Genomic DNA, 24,177 nt, shown 5'->3' on the forward strand with positions numbered 1-24,177 from the left:
CGCCCTCTTCTGGCCTCCTTGGGGCACTGCACAGAAATACATGCCAGCAAAACATCTATATGCATAAAATAAAAATAAACAAAATCCCCCCAAAAAAAACCTGAAAATAAAGTACTGGTACTAAAGATATGACATTTTCTGAGAAAGTTGTAGAATTTAGCAATATATGTTCTGGTCAATTTAATATATTATATAAAATATAAGTTTATTCATTCATTCATTCATTCATTCATTCATTTATATTAGACAGGGTCGCATTTTGTAGCCATGGCTGGCCTGGAATTCATTGAGAACCACCTGCTTCTCCCTCCTGAGTTGCTAGGATTAAGGGCACGGTTGCCAGATACATATGGGTGTTTTTTAGATTTATTTATTTTATTTTATTTGTATATTTTGTTTTGTTTTGCCTGCACGTATGTTTTTTGTACTGCATACATGCAAAGCCACCCACGAAGGCCAGAAGAGGGTGTAAGATGGCCTGGATCTGGAGTCACAACCGGTTGTGAGCAGTCATGTGAATGCTAGAAATCCGGGACAGCCAGGGTTACACGGAGAAATCGTGTCTCGAAGAAAAAAAACAGAATTTTTTTTTTAATTTTGAGATAGGGTCTCACTATGTAGTTGGCTGTTTTTCGGGCTTGTTTGTTTTTTAACTGGCATCTATTTATTGTACACGATACTTTTATATATAATTCATTTTTATTTTTTGTGCATTGGTGTTTGCCTGCATATATGTCTATGTGAAGGTGTCGGATCTCCTGGAACGAGAGTTTACAGACAGATGTGAGCTGCCATGTGGGTGCTGGGAATTGAACCCAGGTCCTCTGGAAGAGCAGTCAGTGCTCTTCTGAGCCATCTCTCCAGGTCCGATGCCTAGCAATTTTTTTTTTTTCCTGGCTATATTTTTAAAATAGTACTTCTCATTTCTTCTTACAACCTCCCTCCCTCTGGTGGGGAGTCTTGGGAGGCGACATTATATACAGAGGAAGGAAATGGATTTGGGAGAGTGTGTAACAGGGAGGGGCCTGTTCCCACGCTTGTGGTCTTTTAAGGCGTCTCAGTCTGAGAGAATGACGTCGTCCTCTCCCCTCCCTTCCACTCTCTAGGTTCCTTGCCCCGCCCCTTTCCTTGCACTCACTTCACCCCGCCCTCTTCCTAGCTCCTCGCTCCTCCCAGTCCCTCGCCCCGCCGCTCTCAACCCTCTTCCTGCTGTGGCCCGGGCCAGTGCTTTCTCACTCTCTTAACCTCTCCGGTGTCCCTGAGCCAGGAATCACAGCAGCTGCGGAGTATTCTCCCATCATGCCTCACGCCGGCGTCAGAGCCACGGTTGCCTAGCTACGGGACGTGCCCGGAAGACGACTGATGGGGCGGGACTTCCGGCGCCTCTGTTGCATCAGATTCTGGAAATAGTTTGTGGCGGCAGCCGCGGCTCGGGATTCCCAGAGATGGCAGGTTCCTCCGCGGAGCAGGGTGAGTTGTACGGGATGACTGTGGGGCTAGCATGACCCGAGTAGGCAGCGCCATGCTGGGGCTGTGGGGACAGCAATGGCCCAAGGAAGCAGTGCCCAGACTAGGGATCTGAGGATAGCCGTGGCTCAAATGGGCAGTGGCAGGGCAGGGCTCTGGGAACAGTGGTGGCCCAAATGAGCGGTGGCAGGCTAGGGACCTGGATTTGGCATGGGCTGGAGTGGGCAGTGGTGAACCAGGGATCTGGGGTTGACTGGGACTCAAGTGGGTAGTGGCCAGCCCAGGGCTCTGGGGTGACAGGTCCTGGGGTGACAGGTGACAGGGGTAAGACTGTGGAAGCAGCCATGACCCAAGTGGGCAGTACCAGACCAAAGCTCTGAGGATAGCCAGGATCTCAGTGGACAGTGGCAAGCCACAGGACCTGGGGAGTGGCTGCCATGACTCCCTGAAGCTAGAGTACCTGCTTGGTGGGGACCTGACTCCTGTTCTATAAGTCCATCCATTCCTCAGCTTCAATTTCTTGAAGGGTTAAGGCTAAGGTGTCCTTGGACACTCGGAGATGATCCTGTATCAAATAGCCTGTCTCCAGCTGGTGCCTGGATGAGATATCACCCCCCTACCCTCCTGTCCTAGTTGGACTTTGGGGATGAGGCAGAGGCCCAAAGATTGTTTTGGTCTTCTGCCCAAGCAGGTGGGCGGAAGGGCACCTGAGGTTGGTACTTAGGGAAGTAGGGCAGAGGAAGCAAGGGCTCCGTGTACACACACATGAAAGAGTTTGGGGCTTTATGAAGACTTTAATCGCCAGTGTGGCCAGCAGTCACCACAGGGACCTGTCCAGTCAGAGCATCACTGTCTACTTTATTGCCAACTGGGAGGCTCCTTCAAGAGGCAGTCACTTATGTCACCCAAGGGGTGGCCCAAGGACCTGGGCCTTGGCAAATCTCTGAAGAGTAGTGTCTTTTCTCATTGTGTTTTTAGCAAGTGGGTTCTAGAAAGAACAGGCTGTGGCCCAGATCCTGAAAGGTCAGAAGCAAGACTTCAAAGGCAGAATACTTGGTGTAGATTTTAGTCTCTGTTGTTCCTATGGCCTTGCTGGATTCTAGGCAGGTGGTTCTGACCACCTGAGTACCCAGTGATGTGGGGCACCCAGATGACATGGCTGCTCAGCCTATGCCTAGTGACGGTGCTACCTACCTTCATATTCCAGCATTCCACTCCACTGTCGTGCCTAGATTCCAGCTGTTTCCACCACTCAGAGCAGATCTTAGAAGTCCACCTAGACTCCTGTAACACAGCACCATGGCCAGCAGCTCTACCCTGAGCTGCTCAACAGGTCTGGGATCACAGCTGTGCGTATACTCACAACAACAGGGAAGTGGTTCCTGTCTCAGAGGGTAGTGTAGGCATTGAATGAGTTTGTAGGAAGGACTTGGAACAGTGCCTGGTGTGTAAGAACCAGGTCTGTCAAAAATGAGACTCTTCGGCATTTATTTGTTTGTTTGTTTGTTTGTTTGTTTGTTTAAGACCGGGTTTTATATAGCCCAGGCTGGCCTTGATCTCGATAAATGATCCTCCTACCTTCATTTCTTGTGCAGGGATGACAGGTATTGTGACACCACATCCAGCTTCCTCGTTGGCTTTTAAATAAAAATGTATGTATGGTGTGGTTTGAATGAGAACGGCTCCTATGGGCTCATATATTTGAATGCTGGGGAAGAATTAAGAGGTAGTCTTATTGGAAGATGTGTCACTGGGGGTGGGTTTTGAAGTTTCAAAAAGCCTCTGCCATCCCCTATTAGGCATCACTGCCTCTTGCTTGTGTCTCCAGATGTGAGCTCTCAGCTACTGCTCCAGTGCCATGCCTGCCTGCCTGCTGCCATGCTCCCCGCCACGATGGTTATGGAATCTAGTCCTCTGGAACCATGAACCCCAAATTAGAAACAAGAGATTAGAAATAAGATCTCCACAGAGATCGTAAGGGAGATGCACAAGTCCTTAGGGAAGATGATCCAAGAGGCAGAGCCTCCTTGAAGGTCAAGGAATAGTGGTAGTGGGTGTGGTGGCATGCGCCTGTCATTCATAATTCTAGTGCTTTAGAGGCAGAAGTAAAAGGATCTCTGGGAATTCAAGACCAGCCTGGTCTACATAGCAAGTTGTAGGCCAGTCAGGGATACATAGTGAAACCTTATGTCCAACAAACAAAAAAGAAATAAAAAAGAAACTGGGGGGTGGGGGGATAGCCACTTGCAACAAATCCAACAAAACTGTGTGTAGGTGCATACCAGTAATTCTTACACTCTAGGAGATGAGGCAGGAGGATCACCAGTTTGAGATCAGGTTTGACTACATGAGATCCTGTCTCCAAACAACATAATACCACTAAGGAACTGAAAACACACAATACAGAGATGGTCTTTAGTTGTGGCTTGGGAGCATTTGAGCAAGTGCTTTTTCCTTCGTGTTTCCTCAGAGAATGGCCCAAGCTCTTGGTAGTACCACGGGGCAGAATGGGCAGGGAGCTCATCTCAGACACCTGATTTTTCCCATACTTTAACCATACAGTCTTCATGATCATGCCATGATACGGAGCTTGTCTCAGAAAAGTCCCAGCATAGCTGTAACAGTGCCTGTATTCTTTGTGTTCCTTCCTGTGCAGATGAGCACCCCGACGACCATCAAGGTGAAGTGGTTGAGTCTCTGTTACCACAACCAGAGACAGGGCCAGGTATCCCTCGGTGCAGGGACTCCAGTTCCCATTGAAGTGACTCTTGCAGATTCTCTTAGAGAGGTCAGGTTGGCTCCAGTTGCCAGGTATGGGAAAGTAGAAGAGCAGAGCAAAATGGACCCATTTGAAAGCTACAGATACTTGCTCATCTGTGCCCTCATGTTCCCAGGATGTTGTTTATGACAGTAGCCTCTGGTGAATAGTGAGCGTTTTCTGGTGTCTTGAGCAGCAGCTCCTGGCAGCAGTAGTGGGTGGGAACCCCATAGGGAGCATTGGGATAGGAGAAGCAAGAGCAGCTAGAGAAGGCTGAGGGGTGCTTTTGCTGGGAGGGAGCAGTCTGCAGGTATGGCTGTTGTTGGGACATCTGCCAGGTGAGGGCTTTGAGGGGCCCTCAGCGATAGTGGCGGTAACAGGCAGAGAGGGTCAGGAGCAACTGACGGTGGGTGTGATGTCAAGTGGAGGCTTACCCCTGTGAGCTTAGGGAGCTGCTCCAGGAGTGCTTTCTTCCAGTATACCTGGGAGAACTCAGGAAAGGGGACAGAGACAGGGGTGAATGCTAGTGGGAGGAGCCAGGCTGGATGCTGCCCGGCTGCCCTTCCACATGTTAGGACTGTGGGTCATTTGAAGTGAGGTGGCTTCTTCACTGTGCTGAGTACTAGCACAACTCTGTGACTGGCAAAGACTCCATACGCTGTGTCAGTTATTATCTGCCTTTGGGACAGTCCTGCCGTCATAGGGCTCTGCTCTTTGTGTGTTCAGGGGATGAGCTGCAGATCTGCCTGGCAGTGACCTGTCCTGTAGAGGCAGAGTAGTTTGGACATGGTGTGTGAAGGCTCCTGGTGAGGCCAAGTTTGCAGAGTGGACCTGGGAGGAATTCTGTTGCCAGGCAATGAACAGCTGGAGATGGTTCCACCAGCTCCCCTGAGAAAGCTGACCTGTTCTAGACATTTCCTCCAGGAATGTCTGCACAGCCACCATTACCAGAAGGACCACCTCACACATTCTCAGTTACCCTGCTCACCTGGCTAGACTTTGTTCCCTCACAGTGGTCCGGACTGCTCTACACAGAGCCTTTGGGATCCTGTGGTCTGGCACATTCCTCCAGGGAGCCTCTGGAGTTCTTCAGTGATTACAGTCATCATCATAATGCAGGAGCAATTACAGTAATGACAGCAAGCAGGGGGAGCTGGCTTTTTGCCAGAGGTTTGTAAAGCATTCTGTAAGTGTAATTGCACTTGGCGCACTAAGGCTTTACAAGGTGGGTGGTGGTAAGTGGTTCAGCCTGAAGAGGGCAGGTGCTCAGCCTGCAGGCTAGGCCCATCTCCCAGAGTGTCCTGCAGCCTGTTCCTTCCCTGTGCTATTTTCCGACACTCTAAAGCATTGCAGTGGTCAGGGCAGTGTGGGGGCTTTACTCAGCAGGGGACTTGGTGGGGGCCTAGAGTAGAAAACAGAAGTGACACACACAAGGGGGGCGTGAACGTTTGGGGTATCCCTGGGCATGACTCAGTGGTGCTCAGGGACTGTTAGGCAGGGGCCGCCTTCCTCCCTGTGGAGCCTCTTCATCTGGGAAGAGATATCCTGTTAATGTCACCCAAGTGGCATGGAGGCAGTGACGAGAGCAGTAGGCACACATCTAGCTCCTTCCCCTGTGGCTGAGGGCCTGGAACAAGGCGCTGTTTTTCAAAGACCGCAGCTGGGTCCTGAGAGCTACATGCTTGAGGAATGGAAGGAAACTGAAACTGGGCATGAGCTGGAAGAACTGGCCCTTGGGAGTCCCCAGCTCTCCCTGACACCTTTGCAGGGACAGGGTCTGTCTGTTGCTTGGTGTTACTTGGCAGTTGGCAGGTCTGAGTGAAAAGTGCCTTTCTTGTTCTTGGATCCCTGTGTCTTTGGGTAGTAGTCTCCAGCCAATGCTGGCTCTGTGTTGGGGTCCTTCCTGAGAAAGGCACAGTGATTCCAAAGCTATAGCTAAAGCGCCAGCTCCCTGCCAGTCCTGCCCTCACAGCTTTGCCAAATGGCTGAAAACGTCCAGACTGAGTTCTGGATGCTGAGGTACCGTGGTGAGCAAAGCACCTGGAGAGCAGCAGGCAATGGGGAGGGGCGGTGCACAGGGAGAAAGGGTGAGTGCCCTGGCAGCGGGCACCGAAGTGGTGAAGGAAGTGAGGGGCTTGGCCATGCCTGGAGGTGCATATACCTCCCAAAAGAGCCTCAGGTGCCATTCCTGGGCCAGCGTGAGGCCTGGCCTATGATCCTGGTGAGGCAAGATTTGTGGGAAACAAAGATAGACTCCCCTTCTCAGCAGGGAAGGCCATGCTGGACTGCAGGCCTGGTTTGTTAGATCTGCAGGTGAGAGGGAAGCTGGGCCCACACTGCTGTGCAGGGAACTGTGGTGAGGGATCTGGGTCCAGGTGCTGGTGGGTGGGATGCTCTGGAAAGGGACATGGTTTGGACTGGTCTGAAGGGGATGGTGAAACTTTGGGCTCCTGTGGCCGCATAGAGCCTTGGCTAATTTTGAGTCCCCTGAAAAGGTGGCTCTGTGCGTTTGAGAGGAAGCAAGGCAGGTGGGGACCCGTCGGTGCTCATCAGGTCTCTGTCAGGAATGTCCGGAGAGCCTCTGTCTAGCAGTGTCCACTTAGAGATTTGGAGGAGGCTTCTATCCTGGGCCTGGCATGGCAATGCTGCTGTAGCTTCGTGTTTCATTCTCTGGACCTCTCTGCCCCATGAAGCTCCAATCACTTGGGAAGGAACACATCTCCCTGCTTACACTCTGTTGTCTGGTGCAGGAGTGGTGGGCTTGGTCTGGGCTAGTCAGTGTGTGCCAGGTGTAGGAGGGGAAGGATGGGTTAGAGGAGAGAGGCGCAGGCCCAGAGAGGTGTGGGATGGTCCATGAGTTGTCACTCCTGGCAGTAGTGGCCTGGGGAGCTTTCTGGGGTTTGGCAGAGTGAGAGGTCACCAGCGTGTCCTTGCCCACCTGAGCCATCTGTCAGAGTAGGAAGGTGTCTGTGAGGGATGAGCCTAGGCCTTTCCTTTAGTTCCCTCAGCAAATGAAATCCATGGGACAGTCAGACTTGGATGCTGCTTGTTCTTGCGCTGGGGCCAGGCTCCGTCTGGTGCTACCTATTTGCTCTGCCCCAGCATAGGGAGGCAGGGCCTGGGGGCAGTGCCTGATCCTAACCTCTCCATTCAGAGAATCATGCAGCCAGACATCTGGTAAAATGGTGAAATGTCTTCCCCACTGACTGCCACCACAGGGGCAGGCCCTGGGAGCACCGTTCCGGTCCTATCTAGCAGAGGATATTTGCTATTTAAAGGGAACAAGAGGGCTAGTGGCTCAGGTGGAAAAAGATGCAGGGCGTGCAGTATGTCTTAGGGTTCCTATTGTTCTGATGAAATACCGTGACCAAAGCCACTTAGGGGAAGAAACTCTGTATTGCTGAGGGAAGTCAGGGCAGGAACTCAAAACACGGTAGAAACCGGGAGGCAGTTGCTGATGCAGAGGCCATGGAGGGGTACTGCTTTATGGCTTGCTCAGCTTTCTTTCTTTCTTTTTTTTTTTTTTTTTTTTTTTTTTTTTTGGTTTTTCGAGACAGGGTTTCTCTGTGTAGCTTTGCGCCTTTCCTGGGACTCACTTGGTAGCCCAGGCTGGCCTCGAACTCACAGAGATCCGCCGGCCTCTGCCTCCCGAGTGCTGGGATTAAAGGCGTGCGCCACCACCGCCCGGCTCTTTCTTTCTTTTTATTAAAATTTTTTCATTTATTTTACATCTTGACTGCAGTTTCCCCTCCCTCCTCTCCTCCCATCCCCTCCATTCCCCTCCCCCTTCCCCCCCCCCCATTCACTCTTCTGTTTCTGTTCTGAATGAGGCAGGCCTCCTATGGGTGTCAACAAAGCATGGCATATTAAGTTGAGGTAGGACTAAGCTCCCTCTTTGTATTAAGGGTGGGGTTGGGCGGCAGAGTGGGCCTTGGGGGAACAGAATTCAGTGGGTGGTGGTAGTGGTGGTGCAGCCTGCAAGCAGGTCTCTCACCTGCTGACTGCTCAGCTTGCTTTCTTACACACCCCAGGGCCACCTGCCCAGGGGTGGCACCACCATGATGGACTGGCTCTCAACCACTAAATCAGAGACTGTACCACAAGCTTGTTCATAGGCAGGTCTGGTGGTGGAATGTTCCCAACTGAGGTTCCCTTTTCCCAAATGACTAGCTTACACCAAGTTGACATAATAGCCTGGGTATGATGTAAATATCCAGCCATGATAAGAGTTTAGATTTCTGTCCCCCCTGGTAGCCCATGCAGAACCTTACCCTGGAGTTCTACACTCCCTCAGGGTTGTGGGTGGTGGGAGTCATGACTGTTGTACCATTTGTAGCAGGAGCCCCAGTGAAGGGGTCAAGTGGCCTCAGAGCAGTTCCTTCTGGCAGCCCTGAGCACTCTTGAGTAGGCTTGGACAACCTGGGGATGTGGTATCTTGCTCCTGGAAGCCATGTTTGTTCCAGTATCTGTAGGCTTACGCATGCTGATGACATGTGCTGAGGGCTGTGCAGCTGCTATCCTCTCTCTGCATAGCATAAAAGTAGCCATTTCATTAATGAATTTGTTTATTTTGCGGTGCTGGGCATCAAATCAAGAGCCTTGTACTGGCTAAGTGAGTGCTCTGCCACTGAACTACATCTGCCAGAGATCCGTCTGCCTCTGCCTCTGCTGGCATTAAAGGTGTACACCACCATGTCTGACCCAAAGTTAGCCATTTTAAAGTACACAATCTCTGGCGTTTAGAGCACTCACGACACTGTAGACCACTGCAATATACATGTGAAACCTTTCCGTAAGTTCCAGGAGGGAATCTGACCTGTTTCCCTGCACCTTGCCTTCCTCCTCCTGCCAGCCACTGCTCTGCGTGCCCACCCTGTGGTCCTTCCTCTTGTGGATATCTGACATTCAGGAAAGGGCTTTGACACACACAACTCTCTGGCTCTTGTTGCTGGGCAGCTTTCTGTGCGCATGCCTGGCATTCTGTGACCTCTTCCTTTTTCGGTCCCATGCTCTCTACCTGCCTGCCTGATGTTGCATCTCTCCTACCCACTTGCCTGACATCATGTGCCCTTCTGCCTGCTTTCCTGCCTGTCTGGTGTCATGTATTGCCTGCCATCTGGCCTGATGTCCTATGCCCTCTGTCTTTGCAGCTGCCGACTACAGGTCCATTCTGAGCATTAGTGACGAGGCAGCCAGGGTGCAGGCCCTGGACCAACACCTCAGCACGCGTAGCTATGTCCAGGGGTACTCCCTGTCCCAGGCAGATGTGGACGTGTTCAGGCAGCTCTCAGCCCCTCCCGATGACTCAAGGTTCTTCCACGTGGTTCGGTGGTTCAGACACATAGAAGCGCTCCTGGGTGGCCCCCAAGGCAGAGGCGAGCCCTGCAGGCTCCAAACAAGTGAGTAACAGCAGTGAACCTCTGCTCCAAGGTCAAGGGCATAAGGTGCTACAGGACAGTGGGTATCCTACTGGAGACTCACCTCCATATTTCAATCAAGTGTGCTTGCAGGGTCTGGTAGAGTGAAGTTATGTACCCAGAATGGTAGAGCTCAGAGCCACCGTGGTCAGGGACCACTTTGGGGCCACACTGCATGCTGCTGAGGGCCTGTCTGGGGGTTCAGTTATTGTTTTGCTCATAGTGGCTCTTTGTTCTTGTCTTTAGTCCCATAGGTTACATTTGTTTCTCTTCAGGTGCAATGTCACTGAATATTAGTGCTGTATTCATTGACGTTGAACCTTTCAAAAACCAGACATAGGTCTCCTGTCTGTGGTTTAAAATGAAGTCAGCCATGCCTGTGGGTGCTGCTGGGCACAGTTGTTAGGATAGGGAGGCACTACTGGGGAGGCTCTGGTTTGGGACCCAAATGGTTTCTCACCTTGATCTGACCATATGGAAATGTTCCCTTCTGTGGGTGCTCCCTCCAGTTTCTCATGGCTCTAATACCCTTCTCCTTTAGGTGGAGAGGGCTGAGTGCTGACTTACGGTAGTCCCTGCTGTGGTCTCCTTGAGGCTTTGCAGACTTGGGGTGGGGAACTTGGAACATGTGGAAGGGTTTGCTAGGGTCTTGATTTTTCTGGATTATCCTAAGTAAACACCGTACTCCAGCCTAGGTGGGGGATGTGGCAACATAAGTGGTCTTCCCTGGACATCTGCTGTCCTTGTGTGTGGCACTGTGTCCCAGGTGTCATATGTAGCATTTTTTGTTTTCTCCAAAAAGCTCAAGGAGTCAGATTGTCTGAACACTATGCCCCAATTCCAAGTTGTGGCGGTAGGAATGAGATCAGGGACCTGGTCCTGGCTTCAGCAGCCACCCATCTACGCTTCCTTTATGGTCCTAGGAAGAACTGAACAGGCACACCACTGTCCGTGCCAGTGGACACAGCAGAGCATTACTTCTCAGGGGCCTCGTGACCATGAAGAGAGGGTCTCCTACTACAGTCAGCCACTATCCCCTGAGGCTTCTCTGAGGGATGCTTTTGTATGGAGGATAGACCAAGGACAGCACTAACAGGATTATCCTGCTTCCTCCAGTACCACAGCTGCCTATGAGGCCATCAGGACCTTGCAAGCCTGTGAAGAACATTAACATGTCAAATGTCCCTTAAGCAAAATGTTCGGAAGCTTGGCTGGAGGGGAAAGCAGGGTGGAGCTGGGCTACCTGGCTTTTGTCAGGCCTAGGCTCCAGAGTCTGGTGTCCACAGCATGCTTCTGGATTAATAGTAGCTCTGTCTGCCTCCATGTGGCTGTGAGGACTGGAGTTCTCCCTGTCCTGATGTCTCTAAAGTATGGTCTCCAAGTGAGAACACCTCCCCACTTCAAGTGCTGCTCCCCAGGACAGCCCACCATTCCTTCTGCTTACTGCTCTATGCATTAAACAGCCATATCTTGCCTTCACCAGCCTCCCCTTCTCAAGCCTGAGGCCTTAGCAACAAAGGACCCTGTCAGACATGGAAAATTCATATGTTCTTAGCCTTCATGGTTCCCTTCCAGAGGAGCCAGCCCTTTTCCCACCAGCCCCCCGCCTCCTTTCTCCCATCTTGTCACCTTGTCACCCTCTATGATTCACCTTAGAGACCCACTCCATCCCAGGGCTTTGAGCTTGCTTGGGAGCTCTCACCTGGAACTGGGGCTCAGCCAATTTGGCCCCTTAATTCTCCCAGCTCTTCTGGAGGAAGCAGACATGCTGTCACTGAGGAAAGGGTCTGCTGGAAGCCAAGGCACAGTAGGAAGGTTCAGGTTCTGAGTGCTCCCTCCTGGGCAGGTGGCCACAGCTGGGGCTTAAGCTGTCTGCATTACCTCACTCTCCTGGGGCAGTCTGTTGCTTCCCAGCAGCTTTTCCATCTTTGGACCTCCAGCCTCTTGCATCCCATTTTCACAGTGTAGCTGTCGGTACTGCAGAGCTGCCTGTTGGGTCAGTGACACTTTCAACATTATGAACATGCCACCGTGGTGCCTGGCCTGGAGTGGAACTGTTTCCATGTGTATGTGTGGAGTGAGAGCTGACCGCTGAATGTGGCCCAAATTTTACAGGGACTCACCTTCAGCCCTCAGTGAAGTAGCCCTTGGCAATGTTATTCCTGTGAGAATGCATCAGGACTTCCATTTTTGGTGTCACCTCTGGGTTTTACAAGCAAGGACAGTGACACCAAATCCTTCATCACATCACAGAGTGAGACTTTCCCATAAGGATGTCACTTTGGGCTGAGGCTAAATTTGGTGTCTGATGAACGGTTTGGGGTTTTCCTCCACCCTAGTCTGTGGCCACCTGTGACTGGATCCCGAACTCACCTGGAGGAAGGAGTTCCTGCTTGCAGCTAACCGCTGTCGTCTCCCTCATAGGCCCCGATACAGTGGGAAGTCCTCCCCTTTATCTTTAGCCTGTTAGTTACCAATGCCTTTCATTCTGTCTAGTGTGATCTGGGCAAGGATTGGAGCCTGGAAATGGCCTGTACCCTGAACAAATTTCTCTGTGACTCTCGAAGTGGACTCAACAGATTGACAGGCTCAGATGTGGTGTTACCTGTAGGCAATTGCTCATAGAAGTTAGAGGTGGCTGGAGGCAAGAGAAGTATCCATGTGAGGGAAGACTGGGACCAGGTCAGCTCAAGACCTTCCACCTGCTCAGCAGAGGTGAGGGGGGCTGATGGACTGGGCACCTTACAAAGGTGTGTTAGGCTCTTGGCAGGGCTAAGGAGGAAGGCAGGTATGCCCCCACAGAGCACAGGAGCAGGCTGTGGATGATCACATGGTTTCCCGGTGGCTTCAGTCAGCCATACTGGACTGAGATTGTGAGACTTGAAGCATCACCCTTGTGACATCTTCAAGTTCCCAGGCATGCAGATTAGGGACAGCCTTTCTCAGGGCTAGAAGCAGGTCTGTCTTTGGGGAAGGACGTACAGGCCTCGGACACATGCCAAAGAGGGACTGTGCCATGTAGTGTCCAGAGCAGGCACTGCCTGAGAGAAAGGGGCTGGGCTGGGGAGCCTGTCAAGGCCATGTGGACCAGCCTGGGTGGTGATGGAAGTGCAGCAGGCTTGTATCCAGAGGTTAGAGTCAGTCTGGCTGTGGGGCCAAGCCAGATCTGATGCCAAGGACCCAGATAAGGAGGGGTTAGAGGCCTTTCTCACCTTGACCTTTGCTGCACCTGGTGACTAGGAAGTGGCCTGTGTGTCACACTTGTCCAGACTCTTACATTGCACAGGCAAAGGATCCTGAGAGCTGGCAGCAGCCACACCTTGTTTGTTGGGATGCAGCACTATGCAGAACGTGAACTGAAAATTACAGACTAGGGAGGCTGAGGCCAGAGGATCCTGAATTTAAGGCCAGCCTGAACCACAAGGAAAGTTTCAGGAAGGCCTGGGCTACAAAGTGAGACCCTGTCTCAGAATCACAGTTCCACTGTGGAACCCAGGTGTTGAGAGCTAGTGGTGACCTGCTGTGTGACCTCTCTGCTCTTCTGCCTCCAGGTAAAGGCCGGCGAGTGCAGCCTCAGTGGACCCCTCCAGCAGGGACTGAGCCCTGCAAGCTCCGCTTGTACAATAGCCTCACCCGGAACAAGGTAAGAAGGATGAGATGCCCTGTGCCCTTGCAGAGCAAATCATAGCCTGTTAACCACATGGCTCCATGTTTCCTCCTCTTGATTCAGGGCCCTTCTCTTACTCCTGTGCTATGGCCTTTGGAACCCAGACAGAGCTGTGCTCTGAAAGTAGGGCACAAATACTTTGTACACAATCTTTGGGAAAGCCTACCTGCTGGCCAGGCGTGAGTGTTCAAGGTCATCACCACAGCCAAGCCAAGTGCTGGCAACTTTCAGGAGGACTCATGGCTGTCTAGATTGTCCCAAGCCAAGCAGATTAGGCAAAGTGGCAGACCTGCCAGGTGGTGTTGGAGCTTGGAGCCCAGCATGTGCCAGGATGCCAGCACAGGCTCTTGACCTGATAGGCTCACCATGATTTGCTCTGCTTTAGCTCATGGCCATGGTGGCACAGGCTCCAGAAAGCTCTCCAGTTGTGGGCTGGGTTGTTGTTTTTGTTTTAATGTTTTATTTTTAATTATGTGTATATGTGTGTAGGAGGGTATATGTGTGCATATGAATACAGTGCCCACAAAGGTCAGAGGATTCAGATCCCTTGGAGATACAATTACAGATGGTTGTGAGTCCCCCAGTGTGGGTGCTAGGAACCGAATTCGGGTCCTTTAAAGAAGTATGCACTCATCTCTCCAGCCCTCTGGCTGGGTTTTTGGTCAGTACACATGCTTAGCAAGCAGGAGATAAGTCTGGGACAGGTCCCATCTCCTTATGTAACTCACTGATGATGACGCCTCCAGAGAAGTCTGAGAGTGTTGGGATACCCTGGCTAGCTGCTGAGGGCCTTGTGCTCTTTATCTGGACAAGACAGCATCAGTTGTCTGGATTCAGGATTCAGGGTGGAACTTGTTAGCTGCAGCTTGTGTTAAGCGAGCATTTTCACAACAGCAACCTTGTTCCCTTACCCACTCTGAGGAGAAAGGCCCCAGGGAGGAGGGGGTGAGGATGCCCTTGCCAGGCTCCCACTACACAGCCTACCTACTGTGCCACGACTTTATCAGTGAAACAGGAGACAGGAAGGTCTTGCTGGTTGTGGCTCAGGCCTATCATTTCGTTTCGGTGGAGGTAGGAGGATAGTGAATTCAAAGTAGAGCCTGGCCCACAGATAAATGGCCCTAGGCAATCAGTTAGTGTGCTGTTTGTGGCTTCTTTTGCTGTGCCGAGGAGTTTCTTGAGTTTCTGGTGATGGCATTCCTTGTTTTTTAATAAGGATGTATTTATACCTCAAGATGGGAAGAAGGTGACGTGGTACTGCTGTGGGCCGACTGTCTATGATGCATCTCACATGGGGCATGCCAGGTAGGTCTGGTGCCTGGGATCTACACTGCTGGAGGATTAAAGACGGCAGGAAGGGGATGTGCACAGAGCCTATGGTTGCCATCCTGGAATCCACCCAGACACTGCCCTACCCCAGTGGACATGTGATGTGTCCATGACATGCAGACTTTAGGTGTAACCCTTCCCTGCCACACACAGACACACACATTCATGGGTGTTACTTTTCACAGGTGATGGCTGATGGGGTGAAGGCCATGGATCCTGCCCCAACAAGCTGAGTTGCCTTAGCCCAGGTGCCTGGTCCAGAAGTGCTGAGGGCTGCAAGGTTTTCAGATTTTGGACTATTTGCATAGGAACAAGGGGTCTTGGGGATGGAACCCACACTGAAACACAGCATTTATTTATTTCATGTATATCTTAGATACATAGCCTAAAGGTAATTTTAATTCTTAACAGTTTTGTTCATGAAACATTATTTCATAGAGTGGAGTGGAAGTTTCTATTTGTGGAATCATGTGGGTGCTCAGAAAACTTGGGATTTGGGGATGTTTCTGGTTTTAGGGTGCTCAGCCTGTGCATGCTCTTCTTGGAATGTCCAGATCATGGACAGTGTGTGCCAGCTGGGCAACTGTGCTTTCCACTGTTTTAGGTCCTACATCTCTTTTGACATCCTGAGGAGGGTGCTGAGGGATTACTTCCAGTATGACGTCTTTTATTGCATGAACATCACGGACATTGATGATAAGGTAAAGGGAGTTCCTAAGGTAACAGTCAGATCTGAATAGCTGACATGAGAGGAAGCAGGACTTTCAGATAAGAAAATACAGCTGCAGAACATCACTTAGGAGGCAGATTATGAGTTTGAGGCCAGTCTGGACTACTTAGGGAGTTGCAGGACTGCTTGGGCTACATGGATAGACAGGTGGGCTGAAGGACAGGCTGGCTCAGGTCTGACCTAATAAACACTGAGTCCCTGCTGTGAACTGATAACACAGTTTATGTAGATATAGGGTCATTTGCATAGGCATGTAGATACTGCTAGATATTTACACATTCGTATCATTGGCTAAGTGTCCATAATTCCTGGTTCTTTATGGAACAGGCCCACTCTGTATCTCACTAGCTGAGGAAGTTAGGGCCTCAGCGACCTGTCCTTAGACACCCAGAAATTGACAGACCTCAGCCACACTTTGCAGGTACAGGTGGAGGGTGGTAATAGTGTCCCACAGTGCCATACTGTTTAGGACCTGTGGCTGCCCCCATTCCCCTTCGCCCTCGCTCAGAGTTGCAGTGTGAGCAGTGTTCTACACATGGGAGGGAGTGGACTCTGATTGTTACCAGTCTCCCACCTTGGCAGATCATCAGGCGGGCACGGCAGAACTACCTGTTTGAACAGTATCGGGAAAAGAAACCCCCAGCTGCTGAGCTCCTGAAGGATGTCCATGCTGCCCTGAAGGTAGGCCCTCAACACCATCCTGCCTCCTCCTTGTGCCTCTTAGGCCCTGTGTAGGCCCTTGTCTAGGATGGGGTTTAACCTGGCAGTCATTTCCAAGGCAGTACTCAAACCTGCTGCATTGGGGTACCAAAGCTACAGCAGGTTGTCACCCCTGCCAGGCTCATGAGACAGTCACCAGGGCAGAGTTCTGCAGGATATGATGTGGAGTAGGTGGTCCTCCTGTCACTTAGGGGAAGTATCTGATCTATCTCCATCCCTTTTGGTCTGGACTGAACTGCTGTCTGGTCCTCAGTGCTGGGGTCATAAGCAATCTGATGCCCACTTCTGACCACAAGGCAGACACATGATCTCTAAGTCCTTGTCACATTCACAGTGCTGTAACCTCCACTGAGGAAGTATGTTCTCTCAGTTTCACACCTTTACTCTGAATGAGCCTCCTTTTAATGCATAGACTCTTATATTACAGTGTCTTAGTTATTTTCCTATTGCTGAGGTAAAACACCATGACGGAGGCAACTTAATAGAAATTGATTTTGGCTTATGGTTCCAGAGTGATGAGCCCATCATGACAGGGAGGCATGACAGCAGTTAGCAGGCATGTTAACAGGAGCAGGAAGCTGAGAGTTCCCACCCTCAAACAGAAGCACAAAGCAGAGGAAGCAAACTGCAAGTAGAAAGGCGTGGTTTTAAGCTCTCCGAGCCTGCCCCCAGTGACATCCTTTCTCCTGCAAGGCTGCACCTCCTAAACCTCCCTAAACAGCACCACTGCGTTCGGACCAAGTGTTCAACTCCCAGAGCCTGTGGGAACCATTTCTCTTTTAAACCATCATATATGGTGAGAATGGATCATTCTGCTTCCTGTCATAGTTCATCCTTAGCAACTACAATAACAGCTGCTGGGATGCTCATGGCATTGTCCCTGAGAAGAAATTAGGCCTGGAGTTAGAGCATAGCTGTCTTTGGGCTGACGGGGCTGGGAGCTGGGGGAGCAGGGGCACCCTTGACATAGAGGTGGCCGCCAACTGTTGGGGCTTGCTAGATGTACATTTTGTTATACCCATTTTGTATGGGGGGGCAGGCAACTTGCTCAGTAAAGTTAAGCATCCTGTCTAGACACACATGAAGAAAGGCAGCAGATCTGCCTGGATTGGGACTTAAAAGTCTGGACACCGGGGCACACAGTGCTCTGATGCATTGAGTCAGCTTTAGGAAGTGGGGTTCTGCACTGTGCCTGACATATTTGGTGTGTTCTTATGGTTGTAGCCATTTTCAGTGAAGTTAAGTGAGACAACAGATCCCGACAAGAGGCAGATGCTGGAGCGGATCCAGAGCTCTGTGAAGCTTGCCGCAGAACCACTGGAACAGGCTGTGCACTCCAGCCCCTCTGAAGAGGAAGTAGACAGCCATGTGCAGGTGAGCTCTCCTGGGTCCTGAACAACCATTTGTATAAAACGTCATACTCTGCACAAGATTGATCCACATTCAGAGTCAATGTGACCCAGACCCGCGGCTCCGTTCTTAGGGCCCAGCCTCTGGAGCCCCATTCGCCAGGCATGGGGCTCAGCACCACGGGAATTGAACTTGGCTTTGGCTTCCCTGTGAGCCCATATTGCAACTCTCTTTCCCGTGCTCCCTCCTTCCACTTGTGGAGCAGCCATCTGTTTCCCACTCCACAATTATTCACTGGATCTTCCCCCACGTTTCTTGGTAGCAGAAAGCAGAGCCGGCAATTGAAGGAGAAGTGAGCAGCAACTTGTAGTTGGCAGTGGAGCCGGGGCTGCCGTACTTGCCAACTCTCCCACTCCTGAAAAAGCCTCCTTGAGACAAAAGTGAGGGCATCCTGCCCTCTGTCCTTCTACCATAGCAGCTCTCCGAACACAGCTGGCCCTTCCCCTTTGTGCTAGCACCCCCTGCTGGCCACTCTTTAACCAGACAGGAGGACCATGGCAGCAGGTCATCAGGCAGCACAGAGGTGTGCCCAGGAGAGACCTGGCTTCTGTGTTACAGACTTGTGTCCTACTTGGGGCCCCACCTGAGCTGACCGTTCTACCTTTTGCTCACTTTTTCTGTTAGGATTTCTCTCTTCTGTGTTCCTGCATGACAGATTCTGGTGTTTATGAGGAGTCCATGTTGATAACCTTGAGGGCCATGTGCTTTCCCTCAGGTTGTGTTTTTGAGATGGGCCCACATGTTATTGCCATTCCTCTGGGGCAAGTTTCTCTCTCATGCTTTTGAGGCCTGCAGTCTGGTGACCAACAGTCCCACTAAAGTCTTTCCCCAGTTCTTCTACCAGTACCCATCTTAAAAAATGTCACACATTCCAGCACTCAGGAGACTGAGGGAGGAGGATTGTAGCCAGTTCCAGGTCAGCCTGTGCTATACATGGAGACTGTGTGTGTGCTTGAAAAGTCCTGATGATATATGTAACATAAACACTGCCATCTTAGCCGGGTGGTGGTGGCCCATGCCTTTAATCTCGGCACTCAGGAGGAAGAGGCAGGTGGATCTCTGTGGGTTTGAGGCCAATCTGGTCTACAAAGTGAGTTCCAGGACAGCCAGAGCTGTTACACAGAGAAACCCTGTCTCAGAAAACAAATAAACAAAACAAAAAAGCTTTCATCTTAGCCCTATAAGCACACATATCTCAGTACCAGGAGCAGCTACCCTTTTTTTTTTTTTTTTTTTAATTTATTATGTATACAGTGCTGTTCTATCTGTATGTACCCCTGCCCACCAGAAGAGGGCACCAGATCTCATTACAAATGGTTGTGAGCCACCTTGTGGTTGCCAGGAACTGAACTCAGGACCTCTGGAAGAACAGCCAGTGCTCTTAACCTCTGAGCCACCTCTCCAGCCGGAGCAGCCACACTTGTGTGCTGCTGTACCCACCATCCACCACTAGAGCTTGCCACATTCTCAAACATAAGCTACCTATAAAGCTCTGGTTGCCCAGGCCTTTTCCTAGACCCAGCATCCTGCCTTCTTTGTCTGATTGTTTAGGGACCTTGAGCAAGGAGTCCTAATTCTTGTGGCTGGCTTCTCTCAGCACGATGCCTCCCAGGTTCATCCATGTTTCAGGGTAGGCCAGCATTTCTACCCATTTAAGGGAAATGACCTTCCATTGTGCCATGGACACTGGCTGTCCACTCCCGTGTTGTTGTACTGTTTGCTGTTGTATTGCTGAAAACATTGTGCTCGGGTTTGTTCCAGACCCTACCTGCCTTTAAAAGCTTTTCGCATGTGCCAGAGTGGAATTGCATGATCCTACTTTGATTCTCTGTTCAGCATCCTCAGGAATGCCATTCTGTTTACACAGCACATTTATGCATTCTCACCAGTGCTTGGTGCCCTACGCCTTTGGTAACAGCCATCCCAGTGTGTGGGAGGCAGTCCTTCTTGAGGCCTATGATTGCATTTCCCAGCTGCCAGTGGTGTTGTGTGTCCATGTGTGAACTGTATGTGGTGTGTTGCCTCTGTGCAAGTTCCTCAGAGTTTCTTTAGGACATATTCTAGCATATAGAATTGCTGAGTATTAGGCCATATATTTGGAGGACTTTTGGGAGTCCCCAACACTGACCATACATTCCCAGGTTCTCTGAAGGATCCAGGGGGGCTTGTGTGGAGTTGTATTGTTTCTGAGATTGGTCACAGCGACACAGGTGAGACACCATCATGCTGAGAATAGGCAGATGCTGCAAGATTCCATACACAAGATTTCATACACAGCTCTGAATCAACTTATACCTAGGACACAGCACGTGCTGCCCTGGAAAGATCAGCCCTGTAGGAACCGCATCTCTCAGGGAAGCCCACAGGAGCCTCAGCTGTCAGGGCTGTGGTTTCTACATCAGCACAGTCAACAGCTTAGACTCCAGGAAGCAAAGCGAGGGCTCCATCCCCGTGGTCTCCAGTGTTAGAGCAGAGCCCATGGGGACTGCTGCAGCAGGGCCAGGCACCAGCTGCTCAGCAGAGGGAACCTGGCCGTCCTCAAGGTGGCAGCCTTGTTCCTTCTCACATAGATGCTTGTGAGTTCGCCAGTGGCCACACCCAGCATATGCACCTTCACCTGGCTCACTGGTCTCCCCTTCTTTCCTTTGTATCAGTCAAGTGAGTGTTTGGAGGTAACACCTATGACTTGGGTACCTCTCCCAAAGTCTCCTGAGACAGTTTTGCTGTTTTCTTGTGTGTGGTGATTTGGACCCCTGTCCTGCCCCTTCTGGGGTTGTTGGCTTTTTTCTGAATGGTTTGTAAGCATCCTACCATCTCTGCCCACCGAAGCTTTTCACTTAACTACATTGCTAGCATGCCTGTCTAACAGCCTTCCTGCCACTGCTTTTCAGTGAGAGAGAGCCTTAGTTTTCATCCAGATTTATCCCTGTTGCTTGAGTCTTGGGTCTCACTATATATCTCAAGCTAGCCTAGAACTCTGTGTGGCCTGGAATTCAGCTCCATGCCTCATTTTCCGAGTGCTTGGATTGCAGGCCTGCTCCACTGTTCGCAGCCCTTTCCTTTTTGGGGAATGAACATTATTTTGTCTCAAGAAATCTGCCCCGCCATTCTCCTGTGGTTTCTTTCTTTCTTTCTTTCTTTTCTTTTTTTTTTTTTTTTTGTTGTTGGTGTTGTTGTTGTTGTTTTTTGAGACAGGGTTTCTCTGTGTAGCTTTGGTGCCTTTCCTGGAACTCACTCTGTAGCCCAGGCTGGCCTCTCGAACTCACAGAGATCTGCCTGCCTCTGCCTCCTGAGTGCTAGGATTAAAGGAGTGTGCCGCCGCCGCCGCCGCCGCCGCCGCCGCCGCCACCGCCACCACCACCACCACCACCACCACCATCTTCCCCCACCCCCCACCCCCGGACTCTGTGTTTTCTTTCAAAGGTGTAAAGTTTTAGAGTTCCCCTGGAAGTCATGCACATTACTTTATGAGTGGTTAAGTGAGGATTCTGCCTTCGCCTAGGCAGGGGATGCCCTCTTTCCCAGGGGTTATGGCACCAGGACTTTCTGCATGTCTCCTATGTGGACTCTGTCAGTTTTACTGCCCAGCCCAGCAGGAGCACCTCCTCCCAGTCTGAGAGGAAGCAAATGTTGGGGGTATCCTGTGGCATGTGGAACGTTCCAGACCAGCCTCTGGGTCTGTTGATCCTCTGGCTCTGTCTGCAGCACCAATCCTTGCCCTTTCTTTGTTGCCTCTTTCCTTTCGTTCTTTATTTTTTTTAAGATTTTTTTAAAAAATTTTATTGTTTTTGTAAAAAATTTTGTAAGTTTATGTGTATGTGTGCCTGGGTGAGTTTATAAGAACTACATGCATACAGGAGTCTATGAAAGTCCGAAGAGGATATTGGATCTCCTGGAACTGGAGTTGTTGTGAGCCCTGGGGTGCTGGGAACTGAACCTGGGTCCTCTGCAAGAGCAAGCCATCTCTCCATCCCAGCCTTCATTCTCTGCTCTGTTTTGTCTTACTCCTTAATAGGTGGAGCTCATTTTCTGTTTTAAGTGGGGTTTTTTTTGTTGTTTTGTTTTTTGTTTGTTTGTTTGTTTTTTGGAGACAGGGTCTTACTGTGTATCTCTTCATAGTCCTGAAACTCACTATGTAGACCAGGCTTGCCTCAAATTCACAGAGATCTGCCTGCCTCTGTCTTCCAAGAGCTGGGATTAAAGGAATGGTTAAGATTAAAGGTGTGTACCGTCACTCCAGGCCTTGTGTGCTGGTCCTGATAGCACATGCTTAGAGCAGCTTTTGATAACCTTTCTAACCTTTTGAAAGGTCTGTTTCTTATTTCCAAGTGGATTGCACTTTTCACATCAACTTAGTTGCTATTTGGGTGAGATTCATTCACCCAGCATACTGTGTGTCCTGTGCCCCTAAGCAGGAGGTTGGCTTCTAGTGTCAGGCTGGGGACACTGTCTTATGCCAGAGGGCCTTCTGTATTCTTTGTGCCTCACCTCCTGTTCCTCAGCTGTGTGGTGGGGTTCTGTGTGTCTTTGCTGGTTTTTTTGACAGTTCATCCTATTGATACAATGGTTAAAAGTCTACCAAGAAGAAGGTCCGCTGATGCTGGGTCATTTGCCTCTCTCCTGTTCTAACCAAACCACCTGCCTTCCCTCCCTCCCTTCTATGCTGAGCTGAAACCCAGGGCTTCATACATGCTAGGTAAGCACTCTGCTACCGAGCACCAGCCTTTTCTCCTCCCCTTTGTGGAGTGGGGGATGAGTCTCCTTGTGTTACTCACATTAGCCTTGAATGCTGTCTTGATGCCTTAGCCTTCAGATTGGCTAAGACTGTAGGTCTGTGCTACTAGGCCTGGCTGTTTGCTTCTTAAAGGTCTTATTTTTACCATGCCTTTAGACCCAGCAGATGGAGCTCTGAGAGTTCTAGGCCAGCCTGGTCTGTGAAGTGAGACTTTGTCTCAAACGAATCAACAAACAAAAAGATATTTCTTAGACTAGGCTCTGAGTCACATAAAAAAATGAGAGGTATCGTGTAGTTCCTGCTCCCTGCACAGCTGCTCCCATCAGCAGCACCCCACCAGAGTCATGCCTTTGTTACCATCTGGCAGCCTGCTTTGATAAGTGGTTATTTGGCTTTAGAGTCAGCTTCCTAACGTTGGGATTACACAGGTGACCACATGTGCTGTGTGTCCTGTGGGTTTTGACCCATGGGTAAGGACTTGGATCCACCACAGACCTAAGGCTGTGGATGCTCCACCTGCTCATCTCTCCCCTGAGCTCCTGGTCGCTGCTGAACTTCATGTGTCTCCATAGACGAGCCTTCCCCAGGAGTGACTGGGTTGCACTTGCACGGAATGTGCCTTTCCAGACTGGCTTCACACCAAAATGTGAGAGATTCCCCCTCCTCACCTCCATACATACCATGACCAGTCCTCCAGAGACATCTGCCAGACACCCTGCAGTTCATTCAGTTCTGACACTCAGTGAAGATGGCCTCCGAGCCTGGGAAGTGAAGGCCTCACAACTTCACCTGCCAACCCCGAGTAATAAGCTGTCACCTACCTTGTGACTAGTCAGCTGTGACTCCAGGGTCCCCATAGTCCTCCTCAGCTTCAGTCAGTTTGCCAGGACCAGTCACCGAACTCAGGGAAACAACTGAGATGCATTCACTGGCTTATTAGTAAAGCATGCAGAGGCTGAGGCCCAGCCAGGTCACCACTCCTGCACGCCCAGCTTCAGCTACCCAGAACTTCCCAACTGTGTCCTTTGGCTTTTTTGTGGGGTTTTTCTTGTTGTTGTTCTTTTGTTTTTGTTTATTGACATAGGGTCTTTTCACAGTCCAGTCTAGCTTCAAACTGATTATCCTCCTGTCTCAGCTTCCTAAGTGTTGGAATTACACATGTGACCACCACAACCCACTTTCTTTGGTTTCTTGTGAGCCTTCATGATGCAGGTATGATTGATTAGTCTGTCGAAAGCCACTGATAATCAGCTCAGCCTTCCATCCTCCTCTCCTTTTGTAACCTTGGCGGCTGGAACTCACTTGACAAGCAGACCCCACTTCAAGGCTGTGCCCTCAATGGAACAAAAGGTGCTCCTTCACCCAGGAAATTCCAAACTAGTTAGAGGCTTTGTGTAAGAAACTAGAGACGAGTGTTGTGTAATTATTTCACAGTACCGCTGCTTCTCTTAGAAATCTGTGTTCTAAGTTTTTCATGGCCTCATAGCTCATGTCTTTTTAGAACTGACTAATATTCCATATCCTATTGCCTAGATGCACCCATTCATGTATCTGAATGGTGTCTTGCTTCCAGGTCTGGCAGTTAGGAATAAAGCTGCTATAGACAGCTGTGTGTGGGCTTTGTGTGGACCTAAGTTTTCAGCCTTTTTGGATAAATAACAGTGAATGTGCTTGCCAGATCATTTGGCAAACGAATGCTTATTTCTTTTGAAGCTTCCAACTGTCTTCTAAAGTGTTGGCACCATTCTGAGCTCCACTGGCCTTGAGAGAGTCCCCACTGCGGTGTCATCAGCAGAGTCCAGAAGACTCTGCCACCATCGTAGGTGTGGGCCTATGGGAATTGGGTTGGGTTTACTTACTTACTTTTTGGTATGTGTGCATGTTTGTGCAGCAGTTGGAAGAGGGAGTCCAATCCTTTGGATCTTCGGTGACAGGCAGTTGTGA

General features: G+C 50.4%; 1 protein-coding gene across 4 annotated transcripts in view; it reads left to right on the top strand.

Annotated features, from left to right (window-relative positions):
- The first annotated feature begins 1,339 nt into the window (after window positions 1-1,339).
- The window catches only part of Cars1 (cysteinyl-tRNA synthetase 1), a 59,845-nt gene continuing 37,007 nt past the window's right edge, over window positions 1,340-24,177 (top strand). For 2 of the 4 annotated variants that reach the window (XR_008223179.1, XM_052762986.1), the window contains exons 1-7: window positions 1,354-1,470; window positions 9,376-9,624; window positions 13,194-13,285; window positions 14,526-14,614; window positions 15,243-15,339; window positions 15,951-16,049; window positions 17,313-17,462. Coding sequence is in view for 3 of the 4 variants with exons in the window: in XM_052762986.1 (XP_052618946.1) it covers window positions 1,446-1,470; window positions 9,376-9,624; window positions 13,194-13,285; window positions 14,526-14,614; window positions 15,243-15,339; window positions 15,951-16,049; window positions 17,313-17,462 (801 nt within the window). In the remaining variant the exon portion in view is untranslated. Of the gene's footprint in view, window positions 1,471-9,375; window positions 9,625-12,336; window positions 12,358-13,193; window positions 13,286-14,525; window positions 14,615-15,242; window positions 15,340-15,950; window positions 16,050-17,312; window positions 17,463-24,177 lie in introns of those variants that run through there. The other 2 variants (XM_052762987.1, XM_052762988.1) reach the window with 2 other exon arrangements.

Source organism: Peromyscus californicus, unplaced genomic scaffold (assembly GCF_007827085.1).
Source record: "Peromyscus californicus insignis strain IS unplaced genomic scaffold, ASM782708v3 Scaffold_4__1_contigs__length_199733344, whole genome shotgun sequence".
NCBI lineage: Eukaryota > Metazoa > Chordata > Mammalia > Rodentia > Cricetidae > Peromyscus > Peromyscus californicus.